Genomic DNA, 23,491 nt, shown 5'->3' on the forward strand with positions numbered 1-23,491 from the left:
AGGGAGGAACATGCAGGTGGGGCCAATAGAGAAGAAATATATAGTTTGAAAGGCAGTGAATAGGGGGGTATAGAATGAGTACAATAGCAACAAGAACTTGTCTGTATTGACATAGATAGCGGTGAGTTTTTCCGGTGTGTGTGTGTGTGAGTGTGTGTTTCCTTGTCTGATTGATGTTATTGTTTGGCGGGCCCTCGCGGTGCTGTGTCTGTGTGGCCATCTTATTATATTTTCCTGCCATGTTTCTCAGACGCACGCTGCCCCTATGGCTGCCACCACAATGTTGTCTTGTTTGACTCTGCCTGATTGGCTCTCCGTTGAATACAATGTATCTTTATTCACAAAGCTTCCCGTATCGTCTGTTCTGTTGTCATGCAAAGCAATTTCAACTTCAAAACTCCATGCCACAGTCATGGCTAACAAATATGGTCTCCCTCCCTCTACAGAGCTAGAGTTCTGAATGGCCACACTCCTACAGCCTGTCAAACTATGCTGTATGAGATTCTGTTTTCCTTGTTTGGCCAAATGATACATTGATATTGGATCTCCAGGGAATGACAAAATGTAATATTGGTCCCCCTGGTCTCTGTGGATGGTATGTGATATGTGGATCCCGTGGGACAGCCTCTGTGTTGGCATTGTACAGTGGCAGTAGACTTCCACTTCCTGGCTGCCGTCGCCTCTCAGAAGAAACGACTGTAAGTTATGTGTGGGAATGTTTTCATTGAAAACAGTAGCACAGTAACCCATAAAACAAAAGGGAAAGTGTGTGTGTGTGTGTGTGTGTTCTCCTATATACCTCCTTTCCTGCCTCCCTTACGGCTGATCAAATCTGTACATGCATAAATGTTGTCAGAAGCAATAGGTCTTAATAAATCCAAAGGCATTTTAAACATGTTTCATAACTGCCTCCCTATATTGAAGCAGACCCGTCATTTGTACTCCTCAAGTGACAAATCTTTGTGGCTTTCTTTGTTGACCGACAGAGCTGTATGTGACATAATGTACTATTGGGCTCCCAAGTAGGGCAGCGCTCTAAGGCACTGCATCTCAGTGCAAGAGGTGTAACTACAGTCCCTGGTTCAAATCCAGGCTGTATCACATCCTGCCGTGATCGGGAGTCCCATAGGGCGGTGCACAATTGGCCCAGCGTCGACCGTGCTAGGCCTTCATTGTAAATAAGAATTTGTTCTTATCTGACTTGCATAGTTAAATAAATAACATGTTTTTATTTTATCTCGCTCTCTTTTTCTCTGTGCTCTCTCTGTTTGAGTGCTCTCTGTCTTATCTCTGTTCTCTCGCTCTCTCTCTCCCTCTCTCTCTCTCTGCTCTCTCTCTTCCCTGTGCCGTGACTGGATCCAGTTACTCTACAGATCTTCACTTAGAGCACTGATGTAATGCCAGATTCTCCTCTTCCACTGTACGCTGCCAACGCCCTCTCCTAATCCTCTTTTCCTCCTCCTCATCCCTCTCTGTCTCTCTCTCCCTCTGTTTTCTCTCTCTCTTCTTTCTAGCCTTCTCTCTTGCTCTCACCCATCTCTATCTCTCTTGCTCTCTCTCTCTGCATCCCACTCCTCGTGTCTCTCTCTCTGCTTCCATCTCCCCATATCTCTCCCTGTCCGGTCCTCTCTCTCTCTGTTGGTTGGTTGGGTGTGAGTTGTGCTCTGTCTTCCCTGGTGTAGAAGGGGATGAGGGGAGGAGTTGAAATTGTGGGTTACACAACCCTTTTAGCTAGCTTTAATGTATCTAATCCCTCTCTGACGCTCCACACATCACATCAGCAGGATTAGGGTGTCATGAAGACCAGACATACAGGGGCTGACGAGCCAGCTAGGGGATTCGCCATGGCTCATCTACACATGCGCAACACATAAACACACAAACACACACACACACACACACACAGACACACACACACACACACACACACACACACACACACACACACACACACACACACACACACACACACACACACACACACACACACACACACACACACACACACACACACACTGTCATGGCAATGCAAAAATCCATAAGAATCCAGTCTCAGATGTATGGGTCATGTTTAAGCCCCACATATATCCACTCATCACTTTCTCTGTCTAGCGGCACTCTGGAGGAGTGCTTGTCCTTTGCTGTCGCAGTGTGGATGACTTGAACCCAATATAGCCTTTGTGCTGATTCTCAAATGGATTTACAGATGTGTTTAGTACCAGGAAGCCTATGATCATCAGGCCTAGGTTTGGCTTGTCTCGCAGTTCACTGCTCCCCTTTTCTCTGTGCTGAGAATGTTGCCTACTGCTGAGAGAGAGAGTAAGCAAGAGAAAGAGAGAGAGAGAGAGAGAGAGAGAGAGGGGGTAAGCAAGAGAAAGAGAGAGAGAGAGAGAGAGAGAGGGTAAGCAAGAGAAAGAGAGAGAGAGAGAGAGAGAGAGAGAGAGAGAGAGAGAGAGACAGAGAGAGAGAGAGAGAGAGAGAGAGAGAGAGGGTAAGCAAGAGAAAGAGAGAGAGAGAGAGGGTAAGCAAGAGAAAGAGAGAGAGAGAGAGAGAGAGAGAGAGAGAGAGAGAGAGAGGGTAAGCAAGAGAAAGAGAGAGAGAGAGAGAGAGAGAGAGAGAGGGTAAGCAAGAGAAAGAGAGAGAGAGAGAGATCAGGTTCATGCTGGCAGTATAACCAGGAGCTAGCCAGGCGAGGGTGCACCGGCGCTGAGCTGACCGGCTTCCCCAAACATCAGCCAGATTTATAGACGTGTGTGAGACATGTTTGTCCTGGGACGGCATTTTAGGGGGAGTGGAAGGATTTATCTGCTGAGATGAACATGTAATTCAGATCTCTCTCTGAGGGATGAATAGGAATTCCTGTAGCCTCTAGAAACAAGTGGGGTTTGTGCATTTGTGGTGTATGTAATGTGGAGTCTCTGTGGGGGTATTTATGATTCTCAGCTCATCCATTTATGCTGATTTGTACATACAGTACTCTTACCGTATCACTGTTTTATTGGATTTAACTCACCCCCAGTTCACATGCTGGTAGATGGTCTTGATGCCCTCTGGTCTGCCCCAGTGTATGTGCGTGTGTGGTGTGTACTGTCAGTGTTTGTGTGTGTATGTGTAGCAGCTGCATTTCCTGAAGCTCTCTCTTCCCAGAGCCCAGTGAGAGAGAGCATGAAGTAGGGAAAGAGATGGATCGAGGCTGGGGGAGGGAGAGGTCAGGACAGAGATTGCGAGAAAGCGAGGATTTGAGCTCCCTAGGGATTTGAACACGTCTGAATTCGAAGGTGAAGGTGAGCTATGATATCCATATATGCAGGTCTTTTTGAACTCTAAGCCCTGGGATGTTTTAGTCTAAACAGTCAGGGTTAGGTCTGAGCTGAAATGAATTTGTTTGAAGCACTGAGAGCACCCCCAGCACAGTTTCAACGTTTAATGTCACGTGCACAAGTACAGTGAAATGCCTTTCTTGCAAGCTCTAAAGCCAACAATACGGTAATCAGAGAGTTGAGTTGAGAGTTTTTACTGTTGTTTGTTCTCTGCTAGTGGAATATGTGCTCTGCCAGTGTTCTAACTATCCCAGCAAAATGGGTGCCATCATGGAACACTGAAACCATAATATCAGGGTCTGCAGTGAGGGCACATCATCTCCCTCTCTCTCTTTTCCTCACGTCCTCTCTCCTCTCTACTCCCCTCCCTTGCCTCCCTCTGTGGCATGGTGTGGTGTGGTGATGAATTACATATGCCATGACACACCGCAGTGAACAGCCCCCCTGGTAACCCAACAAGATCTCACGGTCTCACTTCAGTATTCAACGTTTGTCCATGAAGGGGGGGTGATTAAACATCTAAGGGTGAAGTGAAACTTGACGGTTAAAGGTGCTAAACAATATTTTTGGGGGGCATTTTTAGAATGTAATTTCTGAAAATGTCCATAACATATCTGATGCTAATAGCAGAATGATAGCGTTTCAATGTATCAGTTAGTGTTGTCATTGGCTGTGATATTCACCTGTTGATTTAGCAACCAGGAAATGACAGCGTGATTTCCACTAGATAACACATCCACAAAGTCAGAACAGCTTTCCCAGTCTGACAACAGTTGCTGCTCCGGCGGGAGAAATCAATAGGCGAATGTCACAGCCAATCACAACACTGGCAGGTAAGTAATACTGTGAAACACTATCATTCCACTATTAGCATCAGATATGTTATGGACATTTTCTGAAATTACAATGCAACATTTTTTTTTAAAGATCCTATGTGTAGCACCTTTAAGTTTAGCCATTCATTCTGACTAGGTAAGGGTTAAGGTTTGGAATAAGGTTAAAACAGATTTTTTTTTTACAAGTGCCTAGCACTGGGATTGAACCTGTCATCCTTGTAGCCACAGTGTGTAGTGTAAGTCCTTCCTCTATCCCCATTCACAATGCCCTAGCAAGCAGCAATCTTTCTAGATGACTACGTGCTGACGTTGCCCCTAGTGGACGGTATTGAAGGCATCTCTCGACGCCCTGGGGACCTGGACAAGCGTTGAATACTGAAGTTTATCTGGTGTGATCCTGCTGGGTAACCACAGCCGGAGAGAAGCCACCAGGGAGCGTCATTAGAGAAGCATGCTTCCCTGCTCATGCTCTATTTATGAAATCACATGCTGACCAAAGCCGATTCCTCTGCTTATGCTGAATAAACAAAATAATAAGGTGCACCGAGTTGACATAGAAAATCTGCAGTTTAGATGAATATTAAATATACATCTTGAAGATTATACACAATGATGTACATGCAAAAATACCAGAGTGGTGTTGTTTACAGAATTTGTGAAATATTGTGTTATTTCTAAGGATACAAAATAGTTTTTGTAGCTCTAGTTTAAACGCATTGTAGCTCTCTCTCTGACTTTCACCGTGGCACGGCCTTGCCAACGTGTCTGTTGGCAAAGCAGTAAAGTTAAGTGTAGGCTGTGATTTACGTAGCTTCATGTACACTACACGCATATTTGTAGTAGGATGGTGACTTTAGTGCTCTCCAAGGGGGGAAGCAGGCCAGCTGTGCTGAGAGAGAGACTGTGAAGGGAGGGTTTGTTTGGCCAAGACGTGTCATACTGTATCTAATGCGGTCTCTACACCCCTACAGGACATGGGTTTGATGTCTCGGTACCCCTGTAGTTTAGGCTAGGGGACCTTTTTATGTCGGAGGAGGTAGGGGCACAGTGTACGGAGAGGATGTGCGGGGTATAATAGTGAAGTTTTGGGGGCCCAGGGTTATAACATTCCTCTCTTGGCCAAAGTGCTTTCCTGCTGGCCCCGGCTGCCTCTCCATAGCCCTCCAATCAAAAGAGTGTTTATTTAAACTCTGAGGTGCCAAGTCTGTCAAAAAGTCTACCCACTGGCCAGGCAGTGCAGACCACCAACTCACTAGTCCTCCAGTCCTCAAGACCTGATGAGAACAGTTTTGCAGGGAAAAATAAACACAGGCAGATCAATGGGTCTTCTGTGTGTGTGTGTGTGTGTGTGTGTGTGTGTGTGTGTGTGTGTGTGTGTGTGTGTGTGTGTGTGTGTGTGTGTGTGTGTGTGTGTGTGTTGTGTGAATGTGTGCGTGTGTGTGTGTTGTGTGAATGTGTGCGTGTGTGTGTGTGTGTGTGAGTGCGTGCGTGCGGAGGTTAATGTGGAGTTGTACAGCTAGTTTTGAAAGCAGTACTGTAGATTGGCCACTGATTGCTTTGGGCTGTAGTTCAGTAAGGCTGAGAAGAGCCGTGGGCCCTCTCCCTCCTAGCGTTAATTGGCAGAATGTCCGGTGGCACCACACCAGCACCAACTGGTGCACACACAGCCATGCAGGGAGGCCATCTGCTAGTGGGACACTGCGACGCACCAGTACTGGAACACAGTACACTAATGACACAGGGAAGACAGGCTCCGTAACCTGTTGTTGAAATGTCAGTGATTCTGACGTATAGGGTGGTATATTGAGGTTATTATAACATAGCTAGTTGAGAATAGAATATATTCCTCCTGGAGGTTATCATCTCATATAGTCCTGGTGAAGTCACCCTGCATGACTTAGATATGCAACAGGGTCGCTGGATCAATGTTAATGTTTTACTGTACTGCACTGCAAAACACATCCCAGTCCTTGGTCTGTAGTGGCCAATATCTCTTATCTCCGCAGACCGGAAGAGGATAGCTTGTGTAGGGATATGACAAATGTCAAAATGTTCTTAACGTTTAAACTGTGTGCCCGTCCTCCATGTTCTCAGTGGTCAGTACATGGGACCTCATGTCCCACTTCTCATTAATGTGACGGCTCGCTGCAGTGATGTATAACAGTGTGTTCATAGACGTCCAACAATCTGTTGTTAACACCATGTATAGTGTTTGAGAGCTTTGTACTTGCAGAACAATCATTGTACAATTTCTCCATCCAGACTGTCACGGTTTTTTGACATGACATCTTGTAGTCTAATTCTACATATGCAATCAGGGCATAGAAGCCGACATACTCTACCATTGATAATGGCTGCATATATCAACTGCAATCATTTCTGTAATCACCGCTGTGATTTTCTCACTCTGTCCCTTATCGCACTTCTTTGGTGTGAAGAGCCTGTCTAATATCTGTTTTTGGGGGCCTGCGCTGCTGCCAGCAACGGTCTGGCTCTCACGGTGACTCCCTTTCAGACGGTTAAGCATCACCTGTACTGCCACTGTTGCTCAATTCCACCTCGCAAAGTTTGCTGTTCTCCACCTTTTCATTTAACTTCTCAAAGTACTGCCATACAGGACTTTGCTGCTGTCGCTTCCCTGTCTCACGTGTGGAGAACCTTATATCCGTGGCAAATTATTTGAAAGATATTTCCTCCTACTGACGTTACAGTATTGCTCCCTTACACATTATTTTCCCTTTATGATGATGATTGGGACCTGTTAGTGGTAGTTGTGTGATAACTGACTGCACTGTGATTTAAATGTAGTTTTTCAGTTAGGGATTTTTTCTAAAAGTTAACGATCCCAATTTATTTTTAACGTTCACACCCCTGCTTGATGGGCCAAATGGTTCCCCCCTAGCATTCTTTGAGGTTTCTGCCAAGTGTTGCATGACCAGCAGGTGTGTGTGTGTGTGTGTGTGCATGTGTGAGTGTGTGTGAAGCAAGAGGCTGTGAGAGAGGTGGCCCTAGCAAAGATTCAACATCTGTTTGCCAATGTGCATATCCCTCAGAAGGTTCTGAGGGAAATGAATAACAAAGCTGTTCAAGTGGTGAGAAAGTGGCTCTGCTTCAACACACACCACACCTGACGTTATCTTCCTGAGCGGAAAGGAGGAGGGTCTGGGTGTCCCGAACGTCGAGTGGATTTGCAATGCTACCAGACTGACTCACATGTTGAACATGCTCAACAGTGACTATGTGACAGCTAGGGAGTTGACCAGAGCCTCCCTCGTTTTGATCTTACGGAGGAGGAAGGTCCCATTGGCCAGGGACACTGAGGACAACTTCCTGAGCTTCAGGAGGAAGGCCAATGGAAAACTGGACACTCATGCTTTGGAATCTGGTCTGACGGGCCAGACCTCAATGACCTGTGCAACCGGACTGGAGTGGAGCGCAGATGGACACGGACTGACACACAAACTGAGCCAGTGACTGCCTCTGATGCAGTTGTGGCAGATTGCAGTGTTGTCGTGGAGGCTTCTGTCACCCACGATGGAACATCTCATCCTACATCCAGGACAGATCCCATCCAACATCCAGGACAACACTCCTCGCTATCAGACGGATGCAGCTACTGCACCACTGGACTGAGGTTGCAGGGGAAAGTCGCTGCTCTGGACTGTGCTGACCACTCTGTCTCCCATTCCATGTACTAGAATGCTGCCGTTGGCGACATCACCGTTAAGGAGAGGCTGCAAGTTCTACCCACAAAATACAACCTCACACTCTGGTACCCTGCAAACCATGATCACTTATTACGCATTGAGTTAAATGTAATGGAGTCTGTTGCACATGTTGTTAATGGTTGTATATTGCTGGACATGACCGCATTGTCAACCTGGGAGCTACTGAGGTGAGACAGGTGGTTTCCCCAACAGCAGACATACATAAACATTCTGTTGTCAGAGGAGCCTGGTGTGATGTTGATGATCATGTGTTTTCTTGTCTGACGAATAAGCCAGATATTGTTGTTGTGGGGAGACCAGAGGGAGGGGCTGATTCTGGAGGTGGGCTGCTCATTCCATTGTTACATGGAGCAGGCCTTATCTGACAAGCTCCTTAAATAGCAGCCCCTCATATCACACTTGGACAACCTGGAATACAGATGCAGGTTGGTGGCGTTGATATTTGGCCATCTCTGCCACGTACATAGACTTACATAAACCTTCAGATTGCAGGCCTGCCTAAGAAAAGAGCAAAACAAGTATCTAGGTACTGCTCTGTTTCAGCCATTATAGGCAGCCTAGCTGTGTGGAGAAGGTACTGCTCTGTTTCAGCCGTTATGGGCAGCCGAGCTGTGTGGAGGGGAAGGTACTGCTCTGTTTCAGCCATTATGGGCAGAATTGCTGTGTGGAGGTGAAGGTACTGCTCTGTTTCAGCTGTTATGGGCAGCCTAGCTGTGTGGAGGGGAAGGTACTGCTCTGTTTCAGCCATTATGAGCAGCCTAGCTATGTGGAGGAGAAGGTACTGCTCTGTTTCAGCTGTTATGGGCAGCCTAGCTGTGTGGAGGAGAAGGTACTGCTCTGTTTCAGCTGTTATGGGGAGCCTAGCTGTGTGGAGGAGAAGGTACTGCTCTGTTTCAGCCATTATGGGCAGTCTAGCTGTGTGGATGAGAAGGTACTGCTCTGTTTCAGCCATCATGGGCAGCCTAGCTGTGTGGAGGAGAAGGTACTGCTCTGTTTCAGCCATTATAAGCAGCCTAGCTGTATGGAGGAGAAGGTACTGCTCTTTTTCAGCCATTATAAGCAGCCTAGCTGTGTGGAGGAGAAGGTACTGCTCTGTTTCAGCCATTATAAGCAGCCTAGCTGTGTGGAGGAGAAAGTACTGCTCTGTTTCAGCTGTTATGGGGAGCCTAGCTGTGTGGAGGAGAAGGTACTGCTCTGTTTCAGCCATCATGGGCAGCCTAGCTGTGTGGAGGAGAAGGTACTGCTCTGTTTCAGCCATCATGGGCAGCCTAGCTGTGTGGAGGAGAAGGTACTGCTCTGTTTCAGCCATTATAAGCAGCCTAGCTGTGTGGAGGAGAAGGTACTGCTCTGTTTCAGCTGTTATGGGCAGCCTAGCTGTGTGGAGGAGAAGGTACTGCTCTGTTTCAGCCATTATAAGCAGCCTAGCTGTGTGGAGGAGAAGGTACTGCTCTGTTTCAGCTGTTATGGGCAGCCTAGCTGTGTGGAGGAGAAAGTACTGATCTGTTTCAGCTGTTATAGGCAGCCTAGCTGTGTGGTGGAGAAAGTACTGCTCTGTTTCAGCCATCATGGGCAGCCTAGCTGTGTGGAGGAGAAGGTACTGCTCTGTTTCAGCTGTTATGGGCAGCCTAGCTGTGTGGAGGGGAAGGTACTGCTCTGTTTCAGCCGTTATGGGCAGCCTAGCTGTGTGGATGAGAAGGTACTGCTCTGTTTCAGCCGTTATGGGCAGCCTAGCTGTGTGGAGGAGAAGGTGTTTTTTTGTTTCCTTAAGTGTCCTTGCATCAACGGCCTTGGAAATGTTTGAATCCTTTATGATGTAACGTGATTTGTGGATTCAAATCAAGTATTTACAATGTGTGTGTGTGTATGTGGGCCTCCATGCCCAGTGTGTGCTCTAGGGGGAAGCCCATTCATTTCTAAAGGAATCTCAGTGTGGCTGGCTGCCCATTGCACTGTATGACACGGCTGTCTGAGGTACTGACAGGCGCTCAGCTAGACTCCTGGCCCTGTGTGTGAACCCCAGCTCTACTCTGCTCACCACACCTACTGTTGCTAGCTATGGTCTTTTAACATACCATTTACTGTAATACTGCAACTTAATGATTGCAAAGTATTACAACTTGGAGCGATAGCCTAATGGCAACATGGATGCCAGGAGGTGGTGTCAAGTCTTTCTAACCATATCTACGAAGACATGACCAAACAGCTGTAACAAAATGGTGCAACCAGTTTAACAGGAGGTCGGCTTTAACAGGAACACGGTGGAGAAGACAAAATGGAGGGAAGAGGCAGGATTAGGCTGGACTGTGGTTAGTAGTTAGGTTACCCTGGTCGGGTGAGAGGCTATGCAGTGTGGTGCGTGCCCCTGTCTGCAGGGCTACAGTGTGCCCTGTCTGCCTGTCTGTCTGTCTGTCTGTCTGTCTGTCTGTCTGTCTGTCTGTCTGTCTGTCTGTCTGTCTGTCTGTCTGTCTGTCTGTCTGTCTGTCTGTCTGTCTGTCAGTGTTGCTGCAGTATGTTTGTATGCTCCAGCTCCATCCTCAGGCTGCGAGTGGAGAGGAGAGAGGCTCCATCGGGCCCAGCAGTCAGACAGAATCAAATCCAGGGTTAAGACACCGTGTCCAGGGGTCTCCGCCTTTGAAGTGGGCTGTGGGATTCTGCACTGGAGGGAGGGACAGATGGGGGGAGAGAGAGGGAGACAGGAAGAGAGTAGAGGTGTAGGTCTCAGCTCAGTGGACAGGCCTGTAGGCTAGCTGGGATAGCTTCAATGTGTGAGCCCTCCTCACAGAGCCCCACTGATGCACAGTCACTGAGCTCTCCCTCTGCTCTCTCTCCACCTCTGTCTGTCTTTCTCTCTGTTTTTCTCTCTCTCCACCACCCTCTCTCTCTCTCTCTCTCTCGCTCTCTCTCCACCTCCTTCCCTCTATCTATTTCTCTCTCTCTCCACCTCTTTCCTTTCTCTTTATCTCTCTCCACCTCTATTTCTGCCTCCCTCTCCCTCTCTATGCCAGACTATAACCTTGTAGTTTGAAGCTCGCTGGTTTGGGGGATTTGGGTGTCAGTTACACTGGTTCAAGGAAGGAGACTGTCAGGATTACTTTACAAAAAGACTGCAGAGGAGGAATTACATGGGGCTGATGGATTGAGAGACAATGTAATGTAAGGGAGATGGAGGCAGTGGAGAAGAGTGAGAAAAAGAGAGAGGAAACTAGTTCAGCAGATTCTGTTTTGTGTGTGTTTGTGTGTGTGTGCGTGTCCCGTGTGTGCGTTGGCACAAATGCATGTGTGAATTATCCCGTATAAAAGCACGTAATGTTCTTAGCAACTTAACAACAACGCTTAAAACATCGGTTCTTGCCAGGTTGTTTGTGTGCTAACATTGCATGTTTTTACGACACTGAAGCTAGAAGACTCTTTGCACAAGAGTTCTCATGGCTCCGTTTTTGTTCCTGTCTAGAGTAACTGCAGCCATGTTTTTGTGTCCCACAAGGAATGCCTTTTATCATGTGACATGGGAACAGCTGTTTCCCATCAGGCCCCAGTCAGCCAACAAGCCAGTCAGTCAGCTGCAGGCCTGTAGACTGCCTGTAGTCAGCCAGTGTTCTCCCTGCTCTCTGGATCAGATCAGCGGGGCCAGGGTGAGCAGACGGGAGACCAAAAGAGTTTGGCCAAAATGCCTCCAACTAGAGGGTCATCCCAATTTGTTCTCCCACGTCCACGCTGCTCATCAGGCCTCTCGCCCTCTCGTCCTGTGGAACGTGCAAATCCAGCAGGGCAGCCTGCCTGAGAGGAGAGAGCTGGGGCCATCTGGGAGTGATTACCCGTGTTGTATTTTCTCATTGTTTCCCGTCTGCTCTCTGCTAGGCTCTGCTCTGCTTTGCTTTCTCTCTCCCTGTTCTGTTGGCTGGGCTCCCCTGGCCGGGCCTGTTCAGGCTTTAATCCTGTGTTATTTATGATGGGTAATGTTTGGCAGAGCTTATGCGCAGCCCACCGCCAAATTAGCACAATTTAGCCGCTTCATCAGGAGAAGGAGTTTGCTCAGTGATACGTAAAGAGAGATCCAAATCTCTTCCTCTCTCTGGGTCTCTCTCTCTAGTTCTCCCGTTCTCTGTCTCATTCTCTCTCTCTGATTTGTTCACCCTCATTTTCTCTCCCTTTCTCTTGGTCTCTCTCTCTCTGTGACTCTCCTCTGGCAGCTACTTTCTCTGCATCTCATCTTCTCCCATTTCCAATTTCAGTAGGGGCCCTGCTAGCATGTAAAGACATGAGATTACACTAGTGTACTTATTCACTGAGTGAAAATTACATTTTCGGAGCATGTTTGTGGGATCTGGAGTCCTGTCCCACTAATCACATATGTGCTCCTTGTGATGCTGCTGGGAGCTGGCAGCCAGGGGAGACAGGAAAGGATTGTCTGTGGTCAAGCCCCTGACCAAAAAACAGACTATTGCGCCTGCCATTTTGGGGAAGATGTGAGTTTTCTTTGTCTCCAGTTCAGCCTGTGGCTCTCAGTCAGCTAGCTCTGTTATCCTGCACAGTACATGTTGAGAGTTGAGGAATTGCGGTGGTAGTTTTCCATTTCCTCCCGGCAGAGCTCAGTGCTCTCTGTGCTCAGTCTCTCCTGTCTGGGCTGGTTTGTGCTGCTGTGTGGTATAGCAGCTCCCCGTCTTCATTACTGTCACAGCCATTAGGACAGACCGAATGGGCCGACAGGACAGACAGCCCCTGCTTGCTAATTTGACATCTCAGCAGCTGTTCCTAATATCCCTCATTCACTATCCCTCATTCAAGTTAACGTACTGTATATGTATGCACTGTATAGGGGAGGCATAGCAAATGGGCCTGACTTGCCCTGAAGCTGTCATTTGAAAAGCACTCACAGAAAACTCTGTAGCGGATGGAACGGAACTGGGAGTTGAAGGTTAGGGGTGCAGAGGGGAGGTTCAGTACGATGTTCCTCAATCCAGAAAGTTGCTGGTAACAAACCATATTTGTTCCTCAAGATAGGGTTAAATGTCTATAAGACTGCTACTGCTACTTCTGTCTCCCTCTACCCTTAGATTTCTCTCTTTGCTTTCCTACTGCCAGTGGTTCAGGAGGCTAGACCTAGAAAGCTATGTCCCCCAGCGTTTTGGCTGTTAAGTGTGAGTCCATGGGAAGATTATTCTCTATCTGGACTCTGGGCTGTACGTGTCAGAGTTCCACAGTCTCCTACTCCCTAACATGATTACCCGCTCCCCTGGCCTCCCCTGGCCTCCCCTGGCCTCCCCTGGCCTTCCCTGGCCTCCCCTGGCCTTCCCTGGCCTGGCCTACACTTCACAGCACAATACAACACAGCACAGCACAGTGGAGCAGAAGGCTGAGATTTGCTACACGCTCAGACCAACATACAGGGAAGGAGAACAGGGAGGGAGGGAGGGAGGGGGGGGGGGGGGAGAGAGAGAGAGAAAGTAATGTTCAAGGCTTATGGATAGAGAGAGGTTGATGGAGTTAAACTTGTGGTTTCTAGGTATTTATGAGGTATTTGTGGACAAGGTAGGGATAGAGGGGTGGTCTGTGTTGGTCTCAGATCTTCAGAGATACGCTAAATTGGGCATTAAAAGAGAAAAGAGACTACACACAAAGGCTAAATACTGAAGAATTTGACCTACAAGAATTGAATAGCAAAACATTCCAGTAAAAATGGTAAACAGCATTCCATTCCGTATTCTCAGGTAAACACACTGCTGCTCAGTGGGACTCTAACTAGCATAATTATGGTGTCACACATGTATTTGTCTTCAGACTCCTGTGGCCACTAACAATATAGTACACACCGTTTTGACAGACCTACATCATTTTTCTGTCACGATAATAAGGTCGTAGCGTCGTAAGCAACATCAGCGAGTACACAAATTATATTCCTACCCAAATGTCAGGCACTTCTGTGATACGCTCATTTGCATACAGGTGATACAACACTGGTGCTTTGCATAGATGGGCTTACATTGTTTACAACATCAGCTTCCCTTGATAACCACCAACTGAAACAAAGTTTTCAAAACATATTGTTTCTCTGGAAAGGAGTATTGGGAAATTATAGTTTAAATATGAACACACTCATTAAAACATTCTGGAAGTTTCTAGGAAGTTTCTTGGAACGAGTCCATGTAGGATTCATGGATTGGCTGAAAGGCCTTATTCACCTTTGAGTGCGTACACAAATTCAACCTAGACACAGAGAAATGTCTTACAATCCCGTACAATGTAACGTAATGTCATGCAGTGTAAATAGAATATAGTGCCTGGTATTGAAGTGTCGGACAATGTAATGTAATGTTATCTATGCAGTGAAATGTAATGTCATGTAATCTGGTTTGGGGGAGACAGAGGAGATTACATGCTGGCTGCAGGGGGCTAGGGAGGAGGGGAGAAAGGAGGGGGGCTTCAGTAACTGTGTTGGGAATATAATGAAAAGAGCTGCGGAGAAGGGATGAGGAATTTCTCCAATTTATGAGAGCATGATGTCCCTCAGGGTGTAGTCACTAACTCACTCATTCATCCGGAACGGGCTGGAGAGACAATCACTGGGCTGGCTGGGGGACTCTGGGACTGACTGTGATGGTCTAGACTGAAATGCTGTGGAGTCTCTCTTCTCCTGTCTTCTCTTGTCTTTCCTTCTCTGCTCTTGTCTTCTGTTCTCTTCTCTAGGCCTTTGTTAACTGGGCCAGTGTCTGTGGAATAATACATTCTCAGTTTCTAAATGTCATCAGGAGTACACGGGCTGTCGTCGCTCACTGACAAACTCAATGTCTTTATGGTCCATATAGAGCCTCGCACAAGCGCATCATTCCGTCAGCACTCCCCTCCACAGGCTGTACTCACTAACTAGCAATACACTGCGATTGTGTCAGGTTGTTATTGAGTATGATGTATCGAGTCATTGCTAATGGCCGTTAAACCTTTAAAGATGTTGAGTGTGTGTTTTCCACCTAGCTAGCTTGTTAAAGGCTCTTGCGAAATATCCTCCTATCTCTCTTGAAGTGTTTGATGGGCAAACAAGGTAGGGAAACATTAACTGGCAAAGGTTTTATTTTGGTCAATGGATACCTGACACGTCAAACAAAGTTCCTGGGAGTCGTCCATGGGATTGTGATGCAAATGCAAGTGGTTTGCCTGTGTGTTCCCTCAGGGCTGGAGTGGAGAGTGACAGTTGAGCCGCAGCTGGTAGAGAGTTCGTCTAATCAGACGGAGCGGGTGGTAGGCCTGTATTACTATAGAACATCAGGGATTTGGCACACCACCCTGGAGACCACTATTGTGCGATACAATGTCCAGCTACATCAAGACTAGTGATCTGTCATCGACTGCCTCTGCTCAGACTTTAGTCCTTTCACTTCGAGATTCTGGTCATAAGAGTCTTGAATATGTTTCATTTCGACCTGCATTGCTAACGGACCTTTAACCTCTTTTCTCTCCTGTTCCACAGTTCTCCGCGATGACTTCAGGCAGAACCCAGCGGATGTGATTGTGGCAGCGGGCGAGCCTGCCGTGCTGGAGTGCCAACCGCCCCGCGGGCATCCTGAGCCCACCATCTCATGGAGGAAAGATGGTACCAACATCAAAGACCGGGATGAGCGCGTCACGGTAAGACAAGCTTCGTTAGCCTCCGAGAACACTCTCTGTACAGAGCAAGCACTGCAATGGGCCTGCGCATCACACCTGCACGTCAACACACACACGCGCACACACACACGCGCACACACACCCCACTGCTTGCTGGCGCAGCTCCAGGAAGATCAAAGTGTCTCTGTTGGCAGATGTGTCATAATGAAGAGAAACAAATGCATAATCTATTTGACTAACATAATGTAATCATATTGTACTGTGATTTGGCTAATCAATGTCTATTTGGAACAAAGGCTATCTGTGGAAGCATGCAAAGAAATCAGGGGTGGGTGTATGTGTGTGTGCGCACACGAGCATGTTTGCTTGTTTGTGTGTCTGTATACGCTCTAGGGGACTTGTGAGTTGGGATCCAAGGCTCATCCTCCTCCGGAGTGACAGGTAGTTTCTCTCTGAGGGGCTGTGATGGACAGAGCAGCTCTCTTCCACGCTGACGAGAGGGAGGTGGAGGAGAGGAGGAGGAGGTGGAGGAGAGGAGGAGGGCCTTCTGAAGGAAATACAAAGGCTGCAATGGCTTTGTATTTCCCTGTTATCTCCTCATTTACACCCATCTGCATGCCTTCCTCGTTGTCTTTACCGCTGCATGTCATTTCCATAAGGAACCAACTTCACTATAATGTAATAAAATACCAAGTCAAATAAGGTCTTGCAGTGAAGTCACAGTAGCTATGTTGGCCACAGTCCCTATGGTATGTCTGTGGTTGTCCCTGGTGTACTGGCTCAGAGCTATGGCTCGGCTCACTGGACTAATGGGCCCTGCAGATAAGACTGTTTCCTAATGAGTCCACAGGCCCTGTAAACAACGCAGCGCTTGTGTTTATGGTTTGTTTCTAACACAACATCCACTCCAAAAACTGTTGTTGTTTCTTTAACCACGTCGAGTCCCGGGGGTCTGCCGTAGGATTTGGTGCTGTGGGAATGAACGCATTGTGTGGCCCAGCGTTTGTTTTAAGTTGATGGGGGAGGGAAGGGCACTGGGCTTGCCAGTGGTGCAGAGCGATGCATCAACAGCAGGCAGAGAGGGTGTGCAGTTTCTGTTCAGTTGTACAGTACTGTATATTGTAGCATATTATCACACTAACACCCTATATTGATTGTAGTGGGGTCAGGTTGGGGGTGATGTGGGTGATGTGGGTGGCAGCTCTCCATCCTCAGGACTGTGATTAACTCTGAAGGGGCAGTGTAGTTAGTGATGGGGGAACATTTTATACAGTTACATATTGGGATATTATTTTTAACGATATATCGCAATATTAATTGTTCAATATCTCAACATTATTTATGCGCTAGTGGGGTGTTCCTTTATTTTGCTTGTTCTCCATCTTGTTTTTAATGGTTTGCCAATGTGTTTTCAGCACTTTTGTTACCATGACTGATCAAACATATTTTTCTCATGGGTCTCTCTTGTGATTCTGCAGCAGACATAGTGAGCAATATGTTTGGAACATTGAATTGCAGTATCGAATCGCAATACATATAAAATCATGAGAATCGTTAGAATCGCACTACATATCGTATCGGCACCTAAGTATAGTGATAGGCAGTTAAGTATAGTGATAGGCAGCTAAGTATAGTGATAGGCAGTTAAGTATAGTGATAGGCAGCTAAGTATAGTGATAGGCAGTTAAGTATAGTGATAGGCAGTTAAGTATAGTGATAGGCATCTAAGTGTAGTGATAGGCAGTTAAGTATAGTGATAGGCACCTAAGTGTAGTGATAGGCAGTTAAGTATAGTGATAGGCACCTAAGTGTAGTGATAGGCAGTTAAGTATAGTGATAGGCAGCTAAGTATAGTGATAGGCAGTTAAGTATAGTGATAGGCAGCTAAGTATAGTGATAGGCAGTTAAGTATAGTGATAGGCAGTTAAGTATAGTGATAGGCATCTAAGTGTAGTGATAGGCAGTTAAGTATAGTGATAGGCACCTAAGTGTAGTGATAGGCAGTTAAGTATAGTGATAGGCACCTAAGTATAGTGATAGGCATCTAAGTGTAGTGATAGGCAGTTAAGTATAGTGATAGGCACCTAAGTGTAGTGATAGGCAGTTAAGTATAGTGATAGGCACCTAAGTGTAGTGATAGGCAGTTAAGTATAGTGATAGGCAGTTAAGTATAGTGATAGGCACCTAAGTATAGTGATAGGCAGTTAAGTATAGTGATAGGCACCTAAGTGTAGTGATAGGCACCTAAGTGTAGTGATAGGCAGTTAAGTATAGTGATAGGCACCTAAGTGTAGTGATAGGCAGTTAAGTATAGTGATAGGCAGTTAAGTATAGTGATAGGCAGATAAGTATAGTGATAGGCAGCTAAGTGTAGTGATAGGCAGTTAAGTGTAGTGATAGGCAGTTAAGTGTAGTGATAGGCACCTAAGTATAGTGATAGGCATCTAAGTGTAGTGATAGGCAGTTAAGTATAGTGATAGGCACCTAAGTATAGTGATAGGCAGTTAAGTATAGTGATAGGCATCTAAGTGTAGTGATAGGCAGTTAAGTATAGTGATAGGCACCTAAGTGTAGTGATAGGCAGTTAAGTATAGTGATAGGCACCTAAGTGTAGTGATAGGCAGTTAAGTATAGTGATAGGCACCTAAGTATAGTGATAGGCAGTTAAGTGTAGTGATAGGCAGCTAAGTATAGTGATAGGCAGTTAAGTATAGTGATAGGCAGTTAAGTATAGTGATAGGCACCTAAGTGTAGTGATAGGCAGTTAAGTATAGTGATAGGCACCTAAGTGTAGTGATAGGCAGTTAAGTATAGTGATAGGCACCTAAGTGTAGTGATAGGCAGTTAAGTATAGTGATAGGCACCTAAGTATAGTGATAGGCACCTAAGTGTAGTGATAGGCAGTTAAGTATAGTGATAGGCACCTAAGTATAGTGATAGGCAGTTAAGTATAGTGATAGGCAGTTAAGTGTAGTGATAGGCAGTTAAGTATAGTGATAGGCACCTAAGTGTAGTGATAGGCAGTTAAGTATAGTGATAGGCACCTAAGTGTAGTGATAGGCAGTTAAGTATAGTGATAGGCAGTTAAGTATAGTGATAGGCACCTAAGTATAGTGATAGGCACCTAAGTATAGTGATAGGCAGTTAAGTGTAGTGATAGGCAGTTAAGTATAGCGATAGGCAGTTAAGTATAGTGATAGGCAGTTAAGTGTAGTGATAGGCAGTTAAGTGTAGTGATAGGCAGTTAAGTATAGTGATAGGCACCTAAGTGTAGTGATAGGCAGTTAAGTATAGTGATAGGCACCTAAGTGTAGTGATAGGCAGTTAAGTATAGTGATAGGCACCTAAGTGTAGTGATAGGCAGTTAAGTATAGTGATAAGCACCTAAGTATAGTGATAGGTAGTTAAGTATAGTGATAGGCACCTAAGTGTAGTGATAGGTAGTTAAGTATAGTGATAGGCAGTTAAGTATAGTGATAGGCACCTAAGTATAGTGATAGGTAGTTAAGTATAGTGATAGGCAGTTAAGTATAGTGATAGGCACCTAAGTGTAGTGATAGGTAGTTAAGTATAGTGATAGGCAGTTAAGTATAGTGATAGGCACCTAAGTATAGTGATAGGTAGTTAAGTATAGTGATAGGCAGTTAAGTATAGTGATAGGCACCTAAGTGTAGTATAGTGTAGCACACATAACAGAAGAACTCAATGGAACACATGAACACAGTCACACACACCACCACCACTATGTGATGGAGGGAACAGATGGAGAAGCAGATGCATGAAGGAAAGGGAAAACAGAGGGGGACGCAGGAAAGAAAGTATGAGAGAGAGAGAAGAGAGAGGAGGAGGACAGGAGGGATGTATTTGCTGGTGTTGTTGTGGGTCTGTAAGACCGGAGGAATGTGTGTGCAGGCTGATGGTGCAGGGATGTGACAGGAGGACATCTGAGGAGAAGCTCTTCAAAGGACCTGTGTCTCTTTGTTCTCAGGCCTCTCCTCTGGACTAGTACTGCAGCTCCAGATGTGCCTCTCATTGCCCCATCCTCACCCCGTCCCCCACTACTCTATACTGTACGAACCACTTCGGGTCTTGCTACACACAGACAGAATGCACAGCGACAAAGACACACACACACACTCACTAAAGGTATCACACTCCTTGTCGCCTTTGCCCCCATCAAAAGCAGGGTAATGTGATGACACTTCAAAAGTGTCCAGCACTACAGGGGATGGAACATGGAACAGGTCCTGGCCCAGGGACCTCTGGGACCACTGGGCTTTGAAATCTGCCCACTGCCCTCCCACCTGCTCTTCCCCTGTTCTCACTCTCATCCCCCCTTTCCTTTCCTTCCCCTGCTCTCCCCCTCCCCTCCTCTCCTCTGCTCTCCCCCTGCTCTCCCCATGGTCTCCCCCTCCTCGCCCCCTCTTTTCCCCTGCTCTCCCCTGCTCTTCCCTGCTCTCCCCTGCTCTCCCCCTGGTCTCCCCCTCCTCTCCCCTGCTCTCCCCCTGGTCTCCCCCTCTTCTCCCCCTCTTCTTCCCTCCTCTCCCCCTTCTCTCCCCCTGGTCTCCCCATCTTCTCCCCTGCTCTTCCCTCCTCTCCCCTGCTCTCCCTTGGTCTCCCCTCCTCTCCTCTGCTCTCCCCTGCTCCCCCTGCTCCCCCTGCTCTCCCCTCCTCTCCCATCCTCATCCCTGGTCCTTGTGTAACACATGAGGACTTTTATGGCCTGGTAGAATGTGTCAGTGTGGAGAGGGAAGGTCAGCCTCCTCTCAGCATGTTTCAGGTGTTGTGAGGTTCACGGGGAAGAGGAGGGGGTGAGGATGAGGAGCATGAGGAGGGTTAGAGGTGGTGTATGGGGACCGAGATAGCAGCGAGGCTGCTTTACATCAGGCTGTGAGTGGATTAGTTGTGACTGCTTGGCTGGTCATCCCAGCTTGGTTTACACACATTAAGATTGGAACCTGCTGGCCCACAGGCCTGGCTCAGCTACGACTCCTCTACTCCCTTCCTCTGTGAAACGCTATGGCGCCCTGTGATTCCCCACCACTCACTAACCAACGTCCCTCTACACTGCACCTTACAACTGGAAAATGGGGTTCCTGCACCCCACCAAACCTCTCTCTCTCCTCTATTGTCATTAATCATTTTGCTGCACCTGCAGCTATGTGAACACAACCAATAGCATTTGATTTTGTTACATTTTATTAGCAATCCCTATTTCAATACATTTTAATAGTTGTCAGTTTCATATGCATGATTTCATTATGTTCTTAGAAAACCTGATTCCACAATTATAAGTGCTGCTTTGAAAATAACATAATTCTCCAACCTAACCGTCCAGAGTTCTTTCCCATTACAACGATCCTGTTGCGTGGCACAGTGCAGTATCTCTGGGCTGGTGCTGTAGCAGTGGTTCTCTGAGGCCTGAAGGGTTGTGGGATCTCTGCTTCCAACTGTCAGCGGAATAAACTTGTCAGGCACTGCCCTCCTGCCACGTAACCAGCCAGCCGGGCCAGCTGAGATTGAACACACTGTTTACCCCTAAAAGCTGCTGCTTCTTAAACCTACCAGACAGACCTCTGTCTGGGCTTGACAGGTGGAAAGTCATCATTTCATCCTCTATATTGTAGGACACTCTAGAATCGTGTAAACCCACAAATTGTTGCATCAAATAGTATTTCGGGAATTACAAGTATTTGCAAGCGTAACATGCTATATTCAATTACAAATGACCTTACAACTTGTACTTTTCTTCCCTCCATCTGTCAGATCCGCGGTGGGAAGCTGATGATCACCAACGCCAGGAAGAGTGACGCAGGGAAATATATCTGTGTGGGGACCAACATGGTGGGAGAGAGGGAGAGCGAGATTGCCGAACTGACTGTACTAGGTAAGACCCGACCTGTCTGTCTGTCTGTCTGTCTGTCTGTCTGTCTGTCTGTCTGTCTGTCTGTCTGTCTGTCTGTCTGTCTGTCTGTCTGTCTGTCTGTCTGTCTGTCTGTCTGTCTGTCTGTCTGCCATCTGTTGGTTGGTCCCTCTATCTGAGTCTGTCTCTCTGTTCCGCCTCTCAGTCCCATTCAGTCACCTAGTCAGTCTCAGTTGTGACAGTGAAGGTCAAAGAGTCTGAGGCTTCCTGTCCCCCTAGGTAAAGGCTTTTCTCCCAGGCACATAAGCCATTAATGCAAGAGGTTACGTAACAATGGCACCCAGTCCCACAGCTGTGCAGGCATTTCACTTGAGCCCCAAACTCAGGATGACCCTGTCGCCCCACCTTGACCCCTGCCACCCCTGTGCTGTCCTGGAGAGGTTGTACCTCCACTACTACACCCCACTCTCATCCATTCCTCTTGCTGCCCAGTTAAGATATTCACTCAGAGACAGTCCAAGCACCGCTCAGGTAATACCTCACATCCTTTCTAAGCGTTATCATGGTGCTGTTGTCTATACTGCCAGGGGTGTTATCATTGTGCTGTTGTCTATACTGCCAGGGGTGTTATCATGGTGCTGTTGTCTATATTGCCAGGGGTGTTATCATGGCGCTGTTGTCTATACTGCCAGGGGTGTTATCATGGTGCTGTTGTCTATATTGCCAGGGGTGTTATCATTGTGCTGTTGTCTATACTGCCAGGGGTGTTATCATTGTGCTGTTGTCTATACTGCCAGGGGTGTTATCATCGTACTGTTGTCTATACTGCCAGGGGTGTTATCATCGTACTGTTGTCTATACTGCCAGGGGTGTTATCATCGTGCTGTTGTCTATACTGCCAGGGGTGTTATCATTGTGCTGTTGTCTATACTGCCAGGGGTGTTATCATCGTACTGTTGTCTATATTGCCAGGGGTGTTATCATTGTGCTGTTGTCTATACTGCCAGGGGTGTTATCATCGTACTGTTGTCTATATTGCCAGGGGTGTTATCATTGTGCTGTTGTCTATACTGCCAGGGGTGTTATCATCGTGCTGTTGTCTATATTGCCAGGGGTGTTATCATCGTATTGTTGTCTATACTGCCAGGGGTGTTATCATCATGCTGTTGTCTATACTGCCAGGGGTGTTATCATCGTGCTGTTGTCTATACTGCCAGGGGTGTTATCATCGTGCTGTTGTCTATACTGCCAGGGGTGTTATCATCGTGCTGTTGTCTATACTGCCAGGGGTGTTATCATCATACTGTTGTCTATACTGCCAGGGGTGTTATCAGTTGTAATATTGCACCTATTCGTTTGAACTCCGCTCTTAGATCTGCTGTTGTCAATAGAGAAGCCCACTGTGGTCTGCTCACCCAGTGCTAGAAGTTTTAAATGTGAAATTGAATATCCACTCGGTTTTCAAATCACGCAGAGGGCTTGGGCTAATACATGATAGCAACTAAAGCCCATGTAAGTCAATTTATAACATTCCATCATTGGTTACTCTGAGAGATCCTCCTATTGACATTGGCAGCGGCCTTAGGGCCTATGGTGCCAACTTTGGAAAAGTAATTCCAATGTCTACGCTTTCCTCTATTATTAATAGAGATAGACCAAATAGTCCAGGTCTATGAAATCCTATAGCCATACCATCTATATCAATATCAACCATCAACATCAACATTCAGACAAGCCCTGTAACCACCTATTCAATGTAGCTTGTTTGAGTTGGAGACTCCATGTGACTTTAAAAATCGTATAGGACTTATTTTTTTCTGTGTTTTATTTAACCTTTATTTAACCTTTATTTAACTAGGCAAGTCAGTTAAGAACAAATTCTTATTTACAATGACGACCTACACCGGCCAAACCCGGACTTGGGTTGATGCATCTGAACATTAGGAGCTTACTTCCTAAACTGGGTTACATTAAGATCTGGGCTATGCAGACGAATCCGGACATTCTGGTATTGACTGAAACGTGGATCTCTGGGGACATTCTGGAATCTGATATTAATATTGAAGGTTATAATGTGTTCAGAGCTGATAGACAGGTTAGAGGTGGTGGAGTGGCCATTCTTATTAAAAATAATTGATCTGTCTC

The 23,491-nt window shown here is 46.7% G+C and overlaps 1 protein-coding gene across 3 annotated transcripts in view; it reads left to right on the plus strand.

The window, feature by feature from the left end:
* Window positions 1–23,491, plus strand: part of LOC115154586 (roundabout homolog 1) — a 214,634-nt gene that overhangs the window by 152,892 nt on the left and 38,251 nt on the right. For all 3 annotated transcript variants that reach the window (XM_029700968.1, XM_029700969.1, XM_029700970.1), the window contains 2 exons: window positions 15,347–15,504; window positions 21,250–21,370. In XM_029700968.1, coding sequence (XP_029556828.1) covers window positions 15,347–15,504; window positions 21,250–21,370 — 279 coding nt within the window. The remainder of the gene's footprint in view (window positions 1–15,346; window positions 15,505–21,249; window positions 21,371–23,491) is intronic.

This window comes from Salmo trutta, chromosome 19 (assembly GCF_901001165.1).
Source record: "Salmo trutta chromosome 19, fSalTru1.1, whole genome shotgun sequence".
Lineage (NCBI taxonomy): Eukaryota > Metazoa > Chordata > Actinopteri > Salmoniformes > Salmonidae > Salmo > Salmo trutta.